Source organism: Apiospora hydei (assembly GCF_038363865.1).
Source record: "Apiospora hydei strain CBS 114990 chromosome Unknown utg000006l_segment0_segment0, whole genome shotgun sequence".
Lineage (NCBI taxonomy): Eukaryota > Fungi > Ascomycota > Sordariomycetes > Amphisphaeriales > Apiosporaceae > Apiospora > Apiospora hydei.
Genome location: NW_027117365.1, coordinates 1,168,471 through 1,189,285, shown reverse-complemented (window position 1 = coordinate 1,189,285; position 20,815 = coordinate 1,168,471). Strand labels below are relative to the sequence as shown.

The 20,815-nt window shown below is 53.2% G+C and overlaps 6 protein-coding genes across 6 annotated transcripts; 2 read left to right on the top strand and 4 right to left on the bottom strand.

The window, feature by feature from the left end:
- Positions 1 to 116: 116 nt before the first annotated feature.
- Positions 117 to 1,202, bottom strand: PG997_007589 (translation initiation factor 2- alpha subunit; the record flags this gene model as incomplete). Its single annotated transcript, XM_066811904.1, has 2 exons — positions 117 to 693; positions 754 to 1,202. 2 exons carry the CDS (start codon positions 1,200 to 1,202, stop codon positions 117 to 119), a joined length of 1,026 nt encoding a protein of 341 aa, XP_066667246.1.
- Positions 1,203 to 2,528: 1,326 nt separating this feature from the next.
- Positions 2,529 to 7,321, top strand: PG997_007588 (Lysophospholipase NTE1; the record flags this gene model as incomplete). Its single annotated transcript, XM_066811903.1, has 5 exons — positions 2,529 to 2,791; positions 2,851 to 3,679; positions 3,802 to 4,281; positions 4,597 to 5,779; positions 5,955 to 7,321. 5 exons carry the CDS (start codon positions 2,529 to 2,531, stop codon positions 7,319 to 7,321), a joined length of 4,122 nt encoding a protein of 1,373 aa, XP_066667245.1.
- A 522-nt stretch (positions 7,322 to 7,843) lies between these two features.
- PG997_007587 (uncharacterized protein) lies at positions 7,844 to 9,815 on the bottom strand (the record flags this gene model as incomplete). The annotated part of the gene is made up of 5 exons (XM_066811902.1): positions 7,844 to 8,074; positions 8,214 to 8,289; positions 8,480 to 8,665; positions 8,723 to 9,666; positions 9,765 to 9,815. The coding sequence occupies 5 exons, from the start codon at positions 9,813 to 9,815 to the stop codon at positions 7,844 to 7,846; spliced, it is 1,488 nt and encodes a 495-aa protein (XP_066667244.1).
- Positions 9,816 to 10,757: 942 nt separating this feature from the next.
- On the top strand, positions 10,758 to 12,438 carry PG997_007586 (uncharacterized protein; the record flags this gene model as incomplete). Its single annotated transcript, XM_066811901.1, has 2 exons — positions 10,758 to 11,289; positions 11,336 to 12,438. 2 exons carry the CDS (start codon positions 10,758 to 10,760, stop codon positions 12,436 to 12,438), a joined length of 1,635 nt encoding a protein of 544 aa, XP_066667243.1.
- Positions 12,439 to 13,144: 706 nt separating this feature from the next.
- Positions 13,145 to 16,661, bottom strand: PG997_007585 (uncharacterized protein; the record flags this gene model as incomplete). Its single annotated transcript, XM_066811900.1, has 3 exons — positions 13,145 to 14,532; positions 14,614 to 15,244; positions 15,327 to 16,661. 3 exons carry the CDS (start codon positions 16,659 to 16,661, stop codon positions 13,145 to 13,147), a joined length of 3,354 nt encoding a protein of 1,117 aa, XP_066667242.1.
- A 2,170-nt stretch (positions 16,662 to 18,831) lies between these two features.
- Positions 18,832 to 19,517, bottom strand: PG997_007584 (Plasma membrane proteolipid; the record flags this gene model as incomplete). The annotated part of the gene is made up of 3 exons (XM_066811899.1): positions 18,832 to 19,185; positions 19,256 to 19,323; positions 19,460 to 19,517. The coding sequence occupies 3 exons, from the start codon at positions 19,515 to 19,517 to the stop codon at positions 18,832 to 18,834; spliced, it is 480 nt and encodes a 159-aa protein (XP_066667241.1).
- Positions 19,518 to 20,815: the final 1,298 nt, after the last annotated feature.

The window sequence follows — 20,815 nt, the reverse complement described above, 5'->3', positions numbered from 1 at the left end:
ATGCTGTATCTGAGTACTTTTGGACACCCCCGTTCCACCACTTTTAACCTCCCGACCTCAAATGGCCAAAACCGGGCTATGTATGTGTGGCCTCTAATTTTCGTATCGTCATCAGATCATCCAGATTTATGCAGGGCGATCCGGCGCTGCCGACCTTCTCTTCCTCCCCCACAGTCAGAGTTCGGCGCTCTTGGTTTGCGCATCCGCCTCTCACATGGTCTCGGGACGTTGTCGTCGCTCTCGCTGACACTCTCATCACCGCTAACCTCGGCGTTCTCGCGCTCCCTCTTCTCCATAAGAGCCTGGAGCTCGGCGTCATCGGACTCGGTGACGGCCTTGGGCTCCATCTTGACGGTCAGCGAACCACCGGCGGCGGTGATGTTGGTGCGGATATCGTTGATGGCCTCTTCTAACCGGGCGATACCGGCGTTCTTGTCCAGGCATGTGTTGGTCAGGACGTACAGAGGCGGCGACACCAGCTTGACCTTGACCAGGTTGTCCTCGGTGTTGCGGGCCTCGGCGGTTCGCAGAGCCGTTTTCACGGCATCGATGCCCTCGTAGCCGAAACATGTGACCTCCACGTCGGCTCGCACCTTGGTGGGCTGGGGCGTCAGGCGCTTGCCAATGTACGACTTGATCTCCTCGGCAACGGCGTCGTTGGTGAAGGTGATATCATTCCACACCTCGGGGTTCCTATAGTGGGGGTATTGATCAGCGCTGCGCAATGAACAATGTGGGAGGACGCAGACTTACGTGATGGAAAGCTTGAAGGCATCAATAGCGTGGCCGAACTTCTTGTTCAGGGCCCATGTGATGGTCTCGTAGAGGGTCTCGATCGGGACCTGGGTCTTCTCGGCGACGTGGCGCATAATGGAGTGGACCATCTTGGACTTGTTGTAGCGCTCTTCGCACTTGACGATATCCTCGGGCGACACACGGCGCTTGGACAGATCAATGTAACCCTTCTCCTTGTCGACACGCAGGACGACGACGACCTCGTTGCGACCGACCCGGATAAGCTTCTGGATACTCCGGATACGTCGTCGGGACAGCTCGGAGAGCAGGATCATGCCGTCGATGTTGTCGTATTCGAGGAGCTTGACGTAGGCACCCATATCGGCGATCTGCTTGACGTTGACCATGACAAAGCTGTCAATCTCCGGGTATTTCTCCTCGTAGAAGCGACATTGTGTGAGCGACATCTTGCCGGATGTTTGCTGGCGTGGCGAATCAATCAGGCGTGTTGGTTCTTCTTTTCTGGTCTCTCGTGTCGAAATCGAGCTCGAGTCGAATTGATATTGGGTATAGATAGAGAGGGGAGAGGAAAAAGAGTGGCCGGTGGAGGGAAGGTTAGCTTTTACGGATTGCGATAGACCACTCGGGATAGCTACTGGGTTGGTTGCTTTGCTGCGGTCCGGGTTAGAGTTGGCGAAAATTGATTTCGTACCAGAGTGAACTTCAGCCCAGAGATGTTTGGTGGGGTAAGCCAGTGTGTGTGTGTCCAGCCCAAAACCTTCGAAATCGGCGGGGTTATTGATCAAGCCACTAGCTGTGAGTCAAGAGTCGGTTGCGCCACACCAGCTGCCTGCCTTTTCGCATGGTTATGATACCCCATGTGGCTTAGTTGCTTTGCATTGCTCGAGCAAGCTTTCACAGGAATCCAGACGAACCAATCTTTCAAAGAACGATCATTGAACACTCTACATAGTTAAGCGATTGAAAGATCACATTATCAGTTGAGTATTTTGAGCAATCCTGACCAAAAATGCAAATGCCACCTACTATGCACGGCTCTCCATCTGCATCCCGAACTGTACATCAGGTACAAGATTAGGTAAGGATGCTGGATGTACGTCTGCCAAGGCTATTTTTCCTTCTCGTTTTTGTAGCTCAAGCTGGCTTGAACGACACTTTTATCTTCGCTTACCCAATGATGGGTACGAAACTGGACACCGGAAATCTACTACTAGGGAACTGGAATTTCACATGACAGAACAGCACCACAGACCATTCCATTTACACGCTTACACGTACCTATCTGTCGCCAAACCCGTTTGGCCCTTGGAAATGAGGTGGACCGGCCCATGAGCTGAGAAGGAGAGGGAAAGAAACTCGGAAAATTGCGGCACCGAGCAGACACCAACCCAAGCTTTGCAGTTGCCAAAGCTCGCAAACCAGCCTGGGAGCTTCTTCGTCAATTCCCAAGCTCTTGTGTCGAGCTTTCTTCTCTTTCCTCACTCGTAAAACTCTACGAGCAGGAAAATCTTGTCCGTTCGAGAAAGACATTGTCCTCCCAATGTCTGCGGGCTACCTTCGCGTCGGGTCGCGTACTGGATCTCCAGTCTCGGCGCTTTTATTCTCTCATTCTTTGAAGACATAGTTGCTGACTATTTCCCTACCTGTGGGATTAACCATACCAAACTAACATTCACCACCTCTGCGTCATGAAGTGATAGGAAACGTCGCACCACGTGTCGTCGCATTCCAACCCAACCTAGGAGTTGTCGGGTGGCCTCGGTTCCGTTACCATGGCTTCCTCGCAGACTATCACGTCTGCTTCGCAGATGGCCGCCAAGGCCTTGAGCACTGCAGCTGTTCATATCGATCGCGTTGCGAGCGAGAATAGCTCATTCTCTTGGCTCGGGCTAATCGGGAGGATCATATTGTTCATCATCCACGTGCTCTCGACGATTCTGTATTGGAGTCTCAAGCTTACGACAATATCGTTCCCAACACTGCTGTTCCAGCTGTTTTCAACAAGCTTGACGGTCACTATGAACGCCACGACTCTGTAAGGCTTGTCCTCCTACCCTTGCTTTGTGTCGTTACTAACTGCCATTCGATCTGCAGCTTGTTGATCATTTCGTTAGTGGTCTCTGGCGTTACATGGGTGGTGAGATATCGCTATCTAAACATGTACTCACGGCTGCCGCATGAGCCTCAACGCAAGGAACCAGACCTGGATTTACCACCAGACTCGCACGATGAGGACAGCAAGCCCGGATTGACCAACTACCTCGACGAGTTCTTGAGCGCCATCAAGATCTTCGGATATCTGGAACGACCTGTCTTCCACGAGCTCACTCGAAGCATGCAGACCAGAAAGCTCATCGCCGGCGAGACTCTGAACCTCGAAGAAGAAAAGGGCTTCTGTCTAGTGGTAGACGGCCTTGTGGAAATCTTTGTCAAGTCATCAAATCGTGGCCAGCGTTCTGATGCTGACATGGTGTTCGGCCCTGACTCCTTGTCTGGTGAAGACGAGGAACAACCTGTGCCAGGGCAACAACGATACCAGTTGTTGACCGAAGTCCGCAATGGAGCACCCATGTCCTCTCTGTTCTCCATCATGTCCCTCTTCACTGAGGACGTGCAGCTTCGCTTGCCTGCGGACGAGTCATCAACTCCTGATGCTGTGAGCGGCAACCAGCGGTTTCCTCCCAATGTTGACTTGCATCCTACACGTCATGACTCAGGGGACCTTCCTTCGACCCCTTTATCTGAAAATGGTGCAAAGCGGACCGTACTAGTTCAAGAGCCCGACCGGGTCAATCCAGGGTCCCCAAGCAGCTCAGCACACTATAAGATCCCTCATATGTCATTGGATGAGACACCAGTGCCCAAACGTCCGAAACGTCCAGCTCCCAAGAGAATTGCTACCAACTCCGCACATCCTGACCTGGTAGCAAGGGCAACAGTAGACACGACCATCGCGATCATTCCGGCGAGTGCTTTCCGGCGTCTGATCAAGATCTACCCCAAGCTACAGCTCACATTGTCCATGTGATTCTGTCTCGTTTCCAGCGTGTGACTCTTGCGACAGCTTACAACTATTTGGGTCTTACCAACGAGGTGTTGCACACCGAGAGACACATGTTGAATTACACAACATGTCAGCTGCCAAATCATCTGAGGGGCGACCCTCTGGAGCGGTTGAAGGAGAAGTTCAAGAGAGAAAAGGAGAGGTCAGGCGAGGAGGATGTCGGCAAGGGAATAGCACTCCACAACGCGACAGCTCACACACGCCGGTCCAGGTCAGGGGCGGGGTTGAGAAGAGACGCGACGCTACACTCCATGGCCAGAGCACGACAAACGTCGGTGGTTGCCTCTTCAATTGCTCCGCCCCAGGAGCGCTCATCAATTCATACATCCGGGCCCGGTGATTTACTGGCCAATCTTCAATCGGCTCGTGGGGGTGGTTCCCGCGGAACCGTGGAGATACCGGTGATGCAGCACTGGCAGCCTACGGAATCTTTCGCAGCTCCCGATGAAACACCTCTTGGGGTCCTACCTTCAACCCTTTTGCTACCCAAAAGCGTGCACGTATCTCTATCGACCCTAGAGAGTCCGTGGATGAAGACAATATGTTCAGACTCTCCATTCTTGATTGTGTGTTCAAGGCGATCGGTATGAACTCGGGTGGCTCGTCGTCCCGTGGCCTAGACTCAACGGAAAACTCTCCACGGCTGATGTCAATGGACTCCAGAAGACAAAAGCCAGTGTTCACCAACAATGCCTTTGGCTTTATGGACTCGGTTGATGGGGCACTGATTGGGATGCCGAATCGATGACTTCAGGTGGTGTCTCTGTGACCGGCAGTCCCAATGCACAGATGTTGGCTGCGGAATTGAAGCACGAGGTCGAGATTGTGTATTTCCCCAGGGCTCTGTCTTAGTCGAACAGGGTGAGCGTAGTCCTGGTGTCTATTACGTGATCGATGGATTCCTCGATATATGCGTCCCTTCCGAGGATACTGGCAGCGAGATACTTGGCTCCTCCAGTAAGACGTCTCTATCAGCAATGCAGAGAGCCGATTCAGCAACAACTCGAACTTCGTTAGTTGTCGGAGCTGGTAAAGAGGGCACAGCCACCGGGCATATCAGGCCTCAGTCCAAGATGGGGACCAAGGCTAGTCGCCGCTCCGTGGGTTTGGTAAAGCCAGGTGGTCTTGCTGGATACATAGGCACCGTCTCCTCGTATCGATCATTCGTTGACGTGGTCGCCAAGACTGACGTCTACGTTGGCTTCGTGCCTCGTGCGTTGCTGGAGAGGATCGTTGAACGGTATCCAATTGTACTGCTCACCATGGCCAAGAGGCTGACGAACCTTCTGCCCCGGCTCATACTTCACATCGACTTTGCTCTTGAGTGGGTTCAAGTTAGCGCCGGTCAAGTGCTCTTCCACAAGGATGAAGAGAGTGAAGCCATCTATCTTGTCCTCAATGGGCGCTTACGTCTCATAGAAGACAAGAAAGATGGCGGGATGAGTGTCCGCGCCGAATTTGGGCAAGGCGACAGTGTGGGAGAACTCGAGGTCTTGACAGAGTCGGCTCGCACCGGCACTCTGCACTCTATCCGAGATACTGAACTGGTCAAGTTCCCCCGGACGTTGTTCAACAGTCTGGCCCAAGAGCACCCCAACATCACTATCAAGATTTCCAAGATCATCGCATCCCGCATGCGAAATCTTGTGGACGACCCATCACAGGCATTAGGAAAGGATCCTGCCAACGGCACCTCGATCAACAAGATCTCATCCACCCTAAACCTACGGACTGTTGCCATTCTTCCTGTCACCACCGGGGTGCCCGTTGTGGAGTTTGGAAATCGTCTGATGAATGCTTTGTCTCAAGTAGGACCCTCTAATGGGGCCACGAGCCTGAACCAATCGGCTATCCTGAACCATCTTGGCAAGCACGCGTTCAACAAAATGGGCAAGCTCAAGCTCGCTCATTATCTTGCCGATCTTGAGGAGAAGTATGGGCTTGTCGTCTACGTCGCAGGTAAGAAACATAACCCTTCTCCTTCAATTATCCCTTCAACTATGATGAGAAAATCCTATTCCAAAGCTTGCCTATGATGGCTAAATAATACTCTAATTTTTTCCTGAGTTGATTTATATAACCCTTACTTGGACCTGCAATGCTTGCTTTGTTCATCGCTAATCTAGCAATGCAGACACCAATGTCAATTCCCCTTGGACGCAGACCTGCATCACACAAGCCGACTGCATTCTTCTTGTTGGACTTGCAGAAGGATCACCGGAGATCGGAGAGTACGAGCGGTTTATGCTGGGCCAGAAGTCGACGGCTCGCAAGATTCTCGTCTTGCTGCATGCTGATAGGTTTTCACCACCTGGCCTTACTCGGTCATGGCTGAGGAATCGTGTATGGATCAACGGTGGCCATTACCATGTCCAGATGGCGTTTAGGACGAATGCTGTCCCGGTCCAGCCCTCATCACGGCGCATCGGAGCAACCCTGAAAGCTCGTGTTCAGATCCTACAAGCAGAAATATCAAAATACACGAGTCGGAAGATGCGCCACGAGCCATACTATTCGCCCGAGTCGACCTACAAAGGTGACTTCCACCGGCTCGCCAGGCGCCTTTGTGGCAAGTCCATTGGCCTTGTCCTTGGCGGCGGCGGCGCTCGAGGCATTGCCCAGGTGGGTATCATTCGGGCTATGGAGGAAGCAGGGATACCGATTGACATTGTCGGAGGCACATCGATCGGGTCCTTCATCGGCGCTCTTTACGCGCGTCATGCTGACGTCGTGCCCATGTTTGGCCTGTCCAAGAAGTTCTCGGGCAGAATGGCGAGCATGTGGCGTTTCGCACTCGACTTGACTTACCCATCGGCTTCCTACACCACTGGGCATGAGTTCAACCGAGGCATCTTCAAGACTTTTGGCAATCACCAAATAGAAGACTTTTGGTTGGAGTATTATTGCAATACTACGAATATCAGCAAGAGCCGGGGCGAGATCCATACGAGTGGGTACGCTTGGCGATACGTGCGCGCATCCATGTCATTGGCTGGCTTGATACCGCCCCTCTGCGACGAAGGAAGCATGCTTCTTGATGGCGGCTATATCGACAACTTGACGGTATCACACATGAAGTCAATTGGCGCAGATGTCATCTTTGCCATCGATGTCGGCGCCTTGGACAATGACACGCCTCAAACATATGGAGATTCACTCTCGGGGGCTTGGGCGTTCTTCAACCGGTGGAATCCCTTTTCCACGACACCCAACCCTCCAACTCTAGCTGAGATCCAAGGGCGGCTGGCATACGTTTCAAGTGTTGACGCTCTCGAGAGAGCCAAGACAATGCCTGGCTGCATCTATATGCGACCGCCTATTGACGATTACGGCACGCTGGATTTTGGAAAGTTTGACGAGATTTACGCCATGGGTCACAAGTTCGGTCAGGAGTTCCTCAACAAATTACGTGAAGATGGCGTCCTCCCAGCCGTCGTTGAAGAGACGGCAGCGAAGGCAGCTCTCCGAAGGACGATGGCACCACGAAGAGCGAGTATTTGAGTTATACAGACTTAGAAGGAACAGCGATGAATTCATACATACCCAAGATAGAAATACGAAGTCAAAATTACCTTTCAATACGAGAGAAGCAAACACCATCATTCACAAAAATGACCATGACAGTCTGGCTAGTGACCTCCTGGCCGAAATAAGAACCCAGTCGATCAATTTCCCTGCGACGACTTGAGAGCCGGCTCGGCCGGAAGGTCCCATGATCAAGGAAACCATCGTGTTCATTGACCCCATACCCCAGATAGTCAGCTGGTCCCAGCCATCATGCTGAATATCTTACTTTTGTATACACATCCAACAGGGCCTTATGGCTCGTCTTCCTATTCCATATTCACGACGCATGCGGGTGGCATGGCATCCCTAAGTACCCAGGCAATGCTTTCATACGGGTTGAAAGGGGTTTCAACCACCAGCCAAATCCCACAGACCACGTCTTTCATGCCGTTTGCGATGGCCGCGTAGAATAGACCAAAGATCAAACCTTGCAAGCATGTATGGGATAGTATAGATTTAGCTCTCAATGGTATTTCCAAGGGACCGCGCTGGCAGTGGAGAACCGCGAGCTGTATTGAGGGCAGCTCGAAGCCGCCATTGGGGAGGAAGGTTGATGTCTGCGCTCTCCTCCACAAGACTCTTGAGCCTTACGTCATTGCCTAGCACGGCTGCCGCATGGATCGGAGCGAACCCGCTGTCGTCAGCCATATCCGGGGGCACCAGCTTTGATATATGTCCGCGTGCTCGCTGTTAGCACAGTCCGTGTGCCGCATAATCAAAAGGAGGAGGCGGGATTGGCGGAAATACTGGGTCATTGGTATAGGAAGGCATATTCCGGGGGCTACTGTAGGCAGAAGAGGGAGTAGCACCTACAGCCCCGTGCTACCACAGCCGAAGGATTACTGGAAAAGATGGTGTCATTCGGCATGTCAAGGTCCAAGTTCTTGACACTCTCGAATAGCCTGTGCGACAGGGCGTGAAGGCCAGTCGGATTTAGGTTGCCAGCCTCCTAGTCACCAGGCCAATATCGAATGGCCATCGTGTTTGGAGAGAAAGCTTCTTCTTCGAACCTACGGGAAGACCGGTATTATTGAGCCAAAGCTGAGCTCGGTGAGGGCGAAGACCAGCTTTTGAGAGTAGGCAGCATATTACGGATATGAGTGGTGACGCAACAGAGGAGGCATAGTCAGAACAGAGTACCAGGCCGGAAGAAAGACCTGCAGGGGTTCCAGCTCGACCTTTTTGTCGCGACAAGCTCGCAGGAGCTCACTCATCCGCACCAGCTCGTTTGCTTCGTCATCCCAGGAGAACCAAGGGTCGAATGGGTTTTCATGGGCACTGAGAAAGTGAGCTTCAGCACATTTCCCCCAAGGAATCACTGTCGACAAAACTTACTACTGGACACATCCACCTTCCTGGCTCGCTAGCTTGTAGATTCTCCCATGCTCATGTATGTGCTTCCCCATCCCGTCGCGCGTATACCTCCGGTAAGGGAGGTCCCACGCAGGATAAGAGCTGGGCGGGTAGTTGTTTGCTGCCGAGGAGTACTCAGAACCGTCACCAGCGTGTTCCTGGCCGCGGGACGCGCAAGCACGGCAGAAGAAGCCTTCCTCCCATATTTGTGACGTCTCGTCAAAGTATGGCGCCCGGACGGTGGCGACGTAGCTCGATACGTCAGGCTCGGCGCTTCGGTACTCCAGGATGCAACAGCCGTCGCCACCGTCGCCACCCGCCTTGCCGCACTGCTGACGCTGCGTGTCAAGTCTGGCGAAGAAGGATGTGCGGTCGAAGGCGATCTGCCGCTCCTTCATGACGCCTTCACCCATAGCCCCGTAACTCCCCGGGGGCACCGAGACGTGGGGAAGACCCGCCGCGATGGCATCTCGCTGCAGACCCGTGCTCAGCGCTCGCCTCCGCCCGCCGCCGCCGTTCGGGAAGATGGCTTTCCAGTACCGGTCCGACCGCCAGCAGTGGTAGCATAGACGCTCGGCCGTGATCAAGTAGAAGAGGTCCCCAAATCGGCCGCAGCAATTGCACTCGGGACTCCGGATACTCGCCGCCAGCTGCCGGAGGCCGAAGCTGCGGCAGCGGAGCTGGTAGACGGCGCCCGCCAGCTGAGGACACGAGACCACCAGTTTGAAGTCTTGGAGGGTCGTCACGATGTGACCACAGGACCTGTTGGTCCCGACAAAGGTGAGAAGAGAGCACATGTCGAGCTCATACATGATTTGTTGAAGGATCTCCAAAGGCAAGGCATTCAAAGTGCCGAGCTCTAGAGGCCATGGCGGGCGATCGCTGAGGGCTCTCTCGTGAGATCGAAAGAGCCTAACAGGGTTGATCTGTCCGTCGGGGTCCGCCAGTCACCGACAAATAGACCTGGACGAGGGGCGCGGAAGGTGTATTCGTCGAAGTCGGTGACGACCTCACCGCCACTCACAGACAGGCAACATTCTTTCGGGGGCTTGCTGGTGAGGTAATCTTCGTCCATTGCTGAGCAACTCGACTTATATGTGAAATGTTGAGAATAGGAATGCTGCATGGCAACACGACTTCAGGAGAAGTTGGAGGCCAGGAGTTAAAATACATATCTCCCGTCTGAGCAGGTCTTGTCGATTAATGGTCAACCACATACTAGAAAGCTCGGGCATTATACAGCAAGACCCTTGACACGTGGGATTGCGGGTCTAGATATCCGAGGGTCCTTTGCCGAAAGTGCGGAGGGCCATACACTGTTAGTCTGGATATCCCATCATCCCCTTATCACTTACATCCTTTCGATAATCCCCGAATAAATCATGGTGGCTTCCACGACCAATCAGTCAGGAGCGGTCCCAATCAGCAACATGATCGATGGTCAGACCACCGCACCATTCTCCCAACGTGGGGAAAGGCTGGCGACGGCTTATCAGCTTGATACTCCTGGTATTCCTCGATACGGTGCAATGAATTAAGGGATATATCGCATTCAACCTGGGTGGGATTCCTAAGCGATCCAGATGGCCCCCTGCTAGTACGCAGGGGAACATGGGGCACAAAGATGGTATATTGCCATTGGTCGATTCCTTGGTTCTATCTTGAGCCCTGCAGCTGCTTCTTTCGGAGCTCGTATCCTGAGGTCTGATTCGCTGGGATAGAGTGCGAGAGTGCGTGTGCAGCCGAGGAGCTGCCCAGAGATCAAGCAGTTACACCAACAACACGTGGGGTGTTTGGAGGAGCAGTCTAGGCCTGCGGAGAAGGGATTTCAGGAATACCATGTGGCTTTTGCCAGTGGCCCGATATTGATTACCCGAGTTGGATGGTGGTCAACTGACTGACATTGTACTGGCTCGCTTGGTGATGGTGTCGGGAAGGCACCGTCGTGTGTCACACCACTGTGACTTAGGTAATCAGGCTGCTTGCTTTTGGATGCGTCTGTGCGCGCATCCTGAGGATGGATACACCCACACCCAACCAAACCCACCCAACTTTCCTCCTTGTGTTGCACACAGCTCCTTCCCTTCTCCTCAACTCCCTGCTTGCCTACCTCTTACAAAGGCATCAAGGCAATTGGAAGGAAATGGTTTACCGCCAGCTCCTCCAGTTTTGCAGGGATGCCTCACATCAAATTCGGCAAGAGTGTGACGACCTGCTTGCTGCTGCAGAGGCTGACCCGTCACCCCAGCGCCACCAAAGCCTGCTGGGTTGCGGTTCAGCATTAGTGAGTCTCCTCTCTCGGCAAGCTTCCGTCTTGGCCAGTCTGGAACATCCAAACACCTCGGCTGCCGACTTGTTGATGAAAAGGTTGGAAGATATCCTGTCCATCTCCTACTCCAAGTTCTATTGTTTCCTGTTCAAGGACCTGCCTGTCTATTGGCGCCAGCTCTACACCGATGCCAGCATTCTCAAGTTCCATCTGCTGCTCTTGCGGGCGACCGACGCTGCTCACTCGGACCAACAGACTCTATCCTTGGAGGGAATCCGTTGTAGCTGAGCTCGTCAAAACCCTAGACTTGGCTTTGATATTAGCAGGGGCTGCCGGTGAGCAGAGAGGTCGCGTCTGGGTTGGTAAGGCTTTAGACCTGCTACATGATGCTTGGACGTCAACACAAGCAGAAGCAGGTGCCAATGCTGTTAGACCAGCGAAACGGGCCAAGCTCGATGACAAGGGAGATGACCCCAGCTCGTCAGATGATATGCTCTTCGCCGCCGCCTCCTTTTCCCTCTTCCAGCCATTCACACCCCCTGTTGAGAAACCCATCCCCTGTCGTCCTGCTATGTCTGTCGAGTCTTTCCAGACGTACATGGATAACCCGCCAGACTCGACTCTGGGACCTGAGCCGCTGATTTTCACAGATCTTGTCGAAGACTGGCCTGCCAGGACCACACACCCTTGGGACAAGCCCGCTTACTTGCTGTCTACAACCTTTGGCGGCCACCGCCTGGTTCCCGTAGAGATCGGTCGGAGTTACGTCGACGAGGGATGGGGCCAGAAGCTCATTACCTTCGGGACACTCATGCGAGACTATATCGATCCCTCCTTGTCCCCCGATCACACAGTTCAAAACGACAAGAGCCAATCTGGCAAGCAGATAGCGTACCTCGCTCAGCACCCCTTGTTAACGCAACTTCCCGCACTCCGAAATGATATCCTCATTCCAGACTTGTGCTACACATCCCCACCGCCGCACCCTACAGACTCTGCCAAGGACCAACCTGAAGTAGACGAGCCCAAGCTAAATGCATGGTTCGGTCCGCCCGGCACTATCACACCGCTCCACAATGACCCTTACCACAACCTGCTGGTGCAGGTAGTAGGGTGCAAGTACGTCCGTCTCTACTCGCCTCTCCACACGGAGCAGATGCAAGCCCGCGGCAAGGAAGACGGCGTCGAGATGGGGAACACCAGCTCGCTCGATGTAGGCGTCCTCGAAGGCTGGGACCAGCCGGCCCAGGATCAACAGCTCAGTCCTGACGAGCAGGCTTCCGAGGAACGCTTGCGTAGGGCGTTCAAGGATGTGCCTTATGTAGACTGCATTTTAAATCCTGGGGATACCCTGTACATCCCAATAGGCTGGTGGCATTACGTTCGAGGTTTGAGTGTGAGCTTCAGTGTCAGCTTCTGGTGGAATTGATGGTTGCTTAGATCGTTAGCGAGAAGAGAACCTACCACTACTTGATAATACACATTTGCCCATACTAGCTATGAGCCCATACTCCTACGTGCCTATATTCGCATCATTGCTAAGCCATCTATTCGGCTGGTAATACATCAAGACGACATGATACGACTTATTAATACATTGAATCTAGAATAATGTACATACACGCTACGGTGGTGGTAAAACGTGGCCAGTGGACGGGAGGAATATTGGTTAATGATTAGTCCATATAAACAGCGTTGTATCACCCAATGGATAAATCCACTGCTCAATCAAGTATGTCACTGTCCAACTGATGATTCTATTAACAGCTGCCTGTTCCTGCGTCCAACAGCTATTCCATCTCCAGCTGGTTGCTCCGTGGTACCATTTACTAATCCCCTAGATATTGTCCACTATCCCATTACTAAGAATATCTTGCTGTCGTTCCACCCCTTAATGGCGACAGCGCTGCTTCCACCGTTTGATGCCGTACTGTATGGATTAATAATTGTTTATACCACTGGCATAATGTTTATTTTATTAAATATAATGGCTAGGTATTTATTCGAATAATACCTAAGCTGCCCTGGAATGGATGCAATGCCTAATCGAACAGATCGGGAACCAGTTGGTCATTCATGGAAAGTAATGCCAAAAGCAGCGTTCTCGCCATTAAGGGGATACTAATACCACCAGACTAACCCCAAGTGCCGCCACCACCGGATCGGCCACCGCGTCTCTGGGCGCTGAGTCTCCAGTCGTCTTCGGCAGCATACTTGTTGTAAAGGGGCTGGATACGTTCCGCCTGCTTCCGCTTGCTCAGGCGGTCGGTAGGCGCGACCTTGAAGAAGGTCGGCGCGGCGTCGACGAGCCACTTGGACTCAATGGTCGTGGTCGTCTGCATGTACTCCTTGGTGGTAAGGACCAACGTGTGATAGATGACCCACTCGGCCTGCTTGCCGAAGAGGGCCGAGCTCGGGTGCAGGTAGACGGGCGTGCCCTCGATGAGCGTCTTGTAGCCTTCCTGGGGGTCCTTGCGCGCCGAGTTGCGGAAGAAGCCGGCGCAGAAGGCGCGGCGCACCTTGGAGGTGTCGCGGCCGCAGCTCACGATGGCGTGCCTATGGCGCTTCATGATGTCTACAATCTGGTCCCGGACCTTCTTAGCGCGCGTCATGGAGCGGGCCTGGATGAAGTTATCGTAGCACCAGGGGTTGGAGAAACCCTCCCGCTTCCAGCCGTTGTACACGTTGAGCAGCGTCAGATGGTCGCCCGAGGGGTCGTGGAACTTGGCCTTCTTTTGGTCTGCCACTTGCTGCTTTTCCTTGGGCCGGTAGAAGATGGATGGGATGCTGAGCATGGCAATGATGCTGAGCACTTCTTCGGTGCAGCCGAGGTCGACCGAAGCAACCAAAACCTTGGCAAGCGATGGCTCCATAGGCAGATCGGCCATCCTTCTTCCCAGCCTGGTGAGCAGCCCCTCGTTATCTAGACAGCCTAAGGCGTACAACTCTTCCAGGGCTGTCAACATCGTGTTGGTGGGTGGAGGGTCCATAAAGTCGAAGTTGAGAAGGTCGTTGATACCCATGGCCTTTAACATGAGAATCGTAGATGACAGATTCTGTCGTTGGATTTCCGGTATGGTAACTGGAGACATCTCCGTCGAGAATGCCTGCTCAGTATAGAGACGGAAACATTTACCGGGTCCAGTGCGCCCAGCACGACCAGCTCTCTGGTTGGCTTGGGCTTGGGAAATGGGGGTAACGATGAGCGCATCCATGCCGAGCTTGGGGTCATAAGCGTTCTGCTTGACGAAGCCAGGATCAATGACATAATAGATGTGATCGATTGTGATAGAGGTTTCGGCAATGTTCGTGGCAATGACGACCTTACGTTCTCCGGGAGGAGCTGGATCGAAAATCCGACTTTGCTGCTCGTTAGGCAAGGCCGAGTACACGGGCAGAATGTGCAAGTGCGGCACATTCGGGAGTGCTTTCATACGCTCGTGTAGAATTTCACAAGCAGTGTCAATCTCTTCCTGGCCCGTCAAGAACACCAGAATATCTCCGGGGGCTCCGTCAAGTGGATCTGCATAACCGTGACGAGAGCAGAGTCAAGGTAGTCCGACTCCGGGCTCTTTCGAATACAGAATTTCCACGGGGAACGTACGTCCTGGAATCGTGAAGATAGGACATTCGAAGAAGTAGGAAGAGAAGCGATCGGCATCCAGCGTTGCCGAGGTAGCAATAACCTTGAGATCTGGTCTGTTTTTGATGGTTTTCTTTAGCAGCCCGAAGAGGACATCAGTGGCGATGGTTCTTTCGTGGGCCTCGTCGAGCATGATAACCGAGTAACGCTTCAGATCGGGATCGACCAAGATCTCTCTTTGAAGCATACCGTCCGTCATATACTTAATCCTGGTGGAAGGGCCGGTAACGTCTTCGAAACGAATCGTATAACCAACTTCATCACCAAGTTGGCATCCGACTTCTTCAGCGACACGCTTTGCAACAGACATGGCAGCCACACGTCTGGGTTGTGTACAGCCAATCATGCCATTGTTGGCAAAGCCAGCCTCTGCCAGGTATTGGGTAAGTTGCGTAGTCTTTCCCGAGCCAGTCTCGCCGACGACGATAAGGAACTGGTTCTCGTGGACGGCCTTGATAAGCTGGCTTCGGAACGCATAGACTGGGAGAGATTCCCTCTGCTGTTTGATGGTCATATTTGTCCGTTTCCCGAGAGGTTCGCTCTTGGCCACTCGCTTCCATTCCGGTTCGGCTTCCGTCTTTGGCGCAATCATCTTGGATGCATTTCTCATCGCTGGCGAACTTCCTCTGGTCTGGGTTTGCCATCGGGTCGTTCCATTGCGTTGACAAATCGACATTCTTGGAATCTGCTTCCGCTGCTTCGGCCTCATTCCTTCGAAGCTCTTTCCTTTCCTTGGCCAGATTTGTGCCCGACATAGCAGCACGGTTCAGCGATCCGTCTGGAGCCTTGACCACGCGAATCGGGGAGAGTTCTAGCGACTGTTTCGTTTGGCCAACGAGGAAAGGCGGTTCTTCGTCACGGACCTCAATATCAATATCCTGCTCCAGCTCCATGTCGCCTTCGCCTCTCAGCGTGGCATGGTAATCCTCTTCCAGGTCAGGGTAATCTGAGGCTTTGGCCACGCCCGATGCGATCAGTTGCCGTATCTCCCACCTTTCAGGCGATGTCATTCGCTTCTTTTGGCGACGCGGCTGAGACGCATATTCTGCCAGAGCATCGGCATTTGTGTCTGCAAAGCCGCCGCCATTTCTACCTCCTCCGAGAGCCATCGAGTTTGCACCGGATCCAGCGCCGACCGCTTCAAAGTTCGCACCTGATCGGATCCGAGATTGCGGTACGAGATCCTGGCCCGACACTTGATCCACTTCCTTCATGGAGAGGCCTATGCGGTTGCCCTCGATCTTGGTGACCTTAACCTTTACGTCCTGGCCCTTGGTAAGCAGGTCTTCCGGGTGGTTCACCTTTTGGCCTTCAACCAGCTGTGATACGTGAACCAGACCATCCACCTTCCCTCGGACACCGTGCAAGTTGACGAAGGCGCCAAACTCTTTCAGCCCAGTGACGTGGCCTTCGTAGACCTTGTGCAGGATGGGCTCATTGTCCACCTCGGGTACAGGTGGCCGCTTGAAACCGTCGTCATCGTAGTCATGCCTCCTGCTTTTGTTGTCTCGTCGATCCCGCGACCGTCGTCGCCGCCTGTCACGGTCATCAGGGCTCCTCGTACGCTTCCTCGAGGACCTCTCCCTCTCCCGCTCCGGGGCGCGCGTCTTTGGCTTCGGTGCGAGGTCTTCTAGTAGGGCGAGAGTATCGTCGATGGCATCGGCTTCGTCGTTGGGGACTGGCTTGTCGGGTATCGCGAGCCCGGAAAACAGCGACTTCTTCTCCTCGAGCGTTCGGTGGTGGTCCTCTGAGCCGTTGGTGGCGCTCTTCTTCATCTTCGGGTGCATCGTACACACTAGTCGGTCGATACTGTCAAACAAGCTGTTGGGCCATTTGGCGCCTCCCATGCCGGCCAGCTTCTTCTGGAAGTCATGGCGGTCTTTGCTCTCCAGCCGCTGTGCGATGATGAATTCTGACAGCGTCGTTTCGCTTATCCCCAGATAGTTCTTCAATTCGGAGGTGACTTTGGACACCAATCCCAAAAGCTCGAGCTCCTCGAAATCATCCATGGCTGTCTTCGGGCGAGGTGGTTGTGCAGGTCAGGTCAGGTGTGGAGGGAAAAATAAGTAGGAAGCAGCCGACTTTTGCTCTAAAATGCACCTACCGTCCTTTGCTTATATACCTAGATTTCCCACCGACGTGACTCATAAGGTTACTCCGGTAGGGTAAACATAAAATTCGAGCTTCCCAAGGATACAAAATGTTTACTACACACATCCCCGAAGGTTATTATTACCTCTTGTCTGGTGGATTTCAATTCGCGAAGCGCAAACCCGTCGCCGATTATCCCATGGGATGGGCCATGCAGCATGGCCGCTAATTATCCCATTACGACCAGTTATGCCACTAGCTACCCGATGGCTCCAGATTACGTAACTCGTGTTTGTGGGTCTAGTTTGCATTCCATTATTCCATTGCCAGCCAGCTATCCCACTTGCTGATCGATCTATCGCCGGAATCTGTGACCACACAGCATGGGAATCAGTCGATATATCAATCTAGCATTAGATCTCGCAGTTTCCATCAGCCACAGTCACATACACGTCCCCCACCTGACCTTTAGTCGTGGCCGATAGGTTGCCAACTTTGTTACCCAACCTCCAGAACAAATTGTAGAATCTGCGGTTTAGGCATCTAGTGAGACAACATTTCAACATTGAATAGTACAGTTTAGTCAGTGGTCGGATTTTGGGACGAATTCTCGACCCGTGAAGAGGCCCAATGGAATCAGCCTGTGGCTGTCTTCAAAACCGACATTTTCAAGTCAAACTAGCGCCGATATGTCCGCGCGGGTGAAGCACGTAACGCGCACTCTTCCAGGAGACCCGATTGGCCAAGTAAACTTGCAAATAGTGAAATGTATTTCATACACGTTCCTTTAGGTGCGTCGGACTAGTCACGTACTGGGCGGTCCCGATGTCCGCAGGTGAGAATCGGACAAGGATACGACGGGAGTGCAGAAATGCGTGGTTGCCAAAGTAAGATGTCGACAACAATTTATGATATGGGGCACGAGAGGCGTAGGTCCCGTGGCCTGTTCCTGCTGAAGGGCATCGGCACCATCAAAAAGTCACCCATGGGGCGTACATGTAAAAGATGATATTCAGCCTCAGTGTTGCTTTGTACGCAATATAAGATCACCCAGGCATCAAGGGGCTTACGGATCACGTTCGGAATGCCCATTTACAGATAGCAAAATCGAGAGGCTGACGGAGATGAGAAAGGGAGGAAACCTGGAGCGTTAGTATCCGAACCTTCGCTTCTTGTTCCACATGGCCTCCAAACTTGCGTTGCGGTCTTCTCTTACTCTTCGTGCTTCGTCAACTTCACCAGCCCGCTCATATAGTTGGCCTAACAAGATCAAACCACCCAGTACACCAGGTCCTCGTTTCCCGACGAGATCCATAGTTAAACCAAATACCTCAATACACTCTCGATATTGTTTAACGTTTAACCCCTCACTCTCATGCAATCTATCCATGGACCTGTTCACTGACATCAAAACCATCAAATCTCCGGGCATCACCTTGTCGTACTGAGCGCCAGTGACCGAATTACAGGTCCAACTCCCGGACACAGGCACCATGGACATGGAATGAGGGCAGAGATATGCGGCTTCCCCCTTGAAGTAAACCACTCGGTAAGTCTACCAAAGGAAGGGAGGAATATGCCACCCCTGAACTCGGAGGCAGCCAACATCATGGCAAAATCGATATAGTGGAGAAAATGATTGGAACCCGAGGGATACTCTTTTGTGTATAGGGGCTCAGCTCCAAAGCGGTTGGGGGCCTGTAGAGTGCCACAAGTAATGTAATGTAGATGATCTCCTTTGTGACATTTGGGGTAATGTTTTATGTACTATCCATTGATCTATAAGTAACAGAGGAGTTGCCAGGGAGCTGGATTTATAACGAAAGCAATACAGACGCGCTTTAGAAGGGGACAAAGTCGCAACCAGGACCTTCCCATGTAACGAATAAAACAGTATGACTCGTTTCCGCAATTCATACAACGATACAACCACGACACATGAGAACACAGCCCCAACTCTTGTAATAAACTCCAAGTCTTCCGATCGGGCGCATTACTTCCTTAAGACACTTCTAATGGCCAACGACAGGGTGATACTCGCATTATAACCGCACCTCCTCCATTTGCAGGGGCGGGGACCAGCTCTCCTTAGTCCTGGGTCTGGATCTTGTTGTCCCCCTTGACGGCTTCCGCATACGTAGGCGGCGCATTGTTTCCAGCCGAGCTGCTGCCAGCCGCCACGGACGAGGAGCCCCCGTGCGCAGCGCCGCCGCTCTGATTCGTCGCGCCGTAGTTCATCACGCCCTGGTCCTGGGGCTTGGGCTGGACGCTCTGCGGTTGTCGGCGCTGCTGCTGCTGCTGCTGCTGCTGGGGCCCGCCGTTGCCCTGGACGAAGACGTAGGTCACGCGGCCGCCCTCGGCGTCCTGGGACACGCGCTGATAGTCGTACGACTCTTCGGGGAACTTGGCGATGATGTACCAGGCGTGTAGCAGACCAGGGATCTGTTCAGGACAAGAGTTAGTGATGTCGCCTGCAAAGAGCAATCGGAAGAGAGTAGTCGTGTGGACGTACGAAACCGAGCATGCAAAGCAGGATGTTGATGAGAGAGTCAGCAGAGCAGAGCCCGCACTTCACCCAGACTGGGAAACGGTCAGCAAACGGTCAGCAAAAAAAGATTCGTGATTGTCGTTGCGCTCTGCTTGGGCGACGATGTAGAGCCACCCCCGATCCCCAGGCAGCCGAATGCCGCGATGGTGGGGGGGCAAGATGACGTACCTGCGAGTGGTGGGAAGAGAATGGCCAGGACGGCGAGAAAGCAATCAGATGAACACATGGCGGTAGATGTTTCTCTGGTAATTTCTCCAACGAAGTGCGTAAAGAAAGCGAGTTTGCGATCACCAATAGTGCGGCGATGGAGTTTGGTATGTATGCGATTGGGGAATGAACATGAGATGAGTCGAAGCGTTGGAGACCTCTGGATTGCGTTGCCTGGAACTTGACCAATCCAATGACCCGTGGTGCGTAGGGCTCGTGCTATGATGAGCGCTAGTGGCGGGGCCGACATGAGACTCCATGAGACTACGGCAGGTCATTCGTACCCCCGGGGTAATCATGGACTATTATGTAAGCAATTCGTCACAGCCAAGTGCTTATCATCTTCACCACACATGAAGAAGCTGGAGACCTGCCCTCCTTACCTTGGGTAGGCAGGACTTGCTGTTCAACGCCACGCTTTCTCATGACTCGCAACACGGATGTTTCTCGTTAAAAGTCATATTCAGTAGACATATACTTCTAAACTCCAAGTACTTCTTAACCTTCAGACTCCCTATCCATGTTTCTCGCTTCCCTAAGCTTGGTCTGTCTCCTGGCCGACTACCATTTCACCCCAAGCAAGGGGTGTGCTCTTTTTTCTACGCCCGTGGTAAACGCAAACTCCTGTTCCATCCGACTTGTGCTTCTTGTTCGCGGGGCACATGGGGCTGTTCGGCAAGTGCTCGGGCAAGTCGAATTCGAAGGTCTGGTCGGCTCGCATGTCCTCCCAGCGAGGCACCGAGATGGGGACCTCCCACCACTCCTTGGAAGACTTTCTGGATTCTCCATGGTGATGAGTCTTCCCACCCCTTCTGCTTGCGAGGCTCAATAGCATTGTGAGTCGATGGCTTTCGTGGAGCAGGGGGCTCTTGCTGGTGGCGCAGAGGCGAGCTCGGATGCTTTTCTGGAGATGGATGCTGGCCGATGTCGAAGAAGAAGGACCGGCCTGGGCGCTCGTCGGTGCTTTCGCGGAGATGAGGCGTATCAACCCGTGTCGCTTCCTATACGTTCTCGCCTTAATTAGATACTCACCAAGGTTGGAACATCAGGGGCTGCTCACGCCACCAGGGAATTCCTCGCAATACTCCTTCGCGCTTTCAACACATGGTGCTGTTTCTGAGACGGGAGTGCTTTGTGGTGTGTGACCCCTCACTAGTTCTAGAATAGAGCTAGTAGCACTTGCATCGGACCCAACCGAGGCTTTGCGATGCCAAGGACTCTTTCCGAAGAGCTTCCGCTGCCGCGCCCTACTGTTAGGGCTCTTGTTATTCTCCTCGCGAAGTAGCGTGGAGATGCGGGAAAGGGGGCTGGTATGAG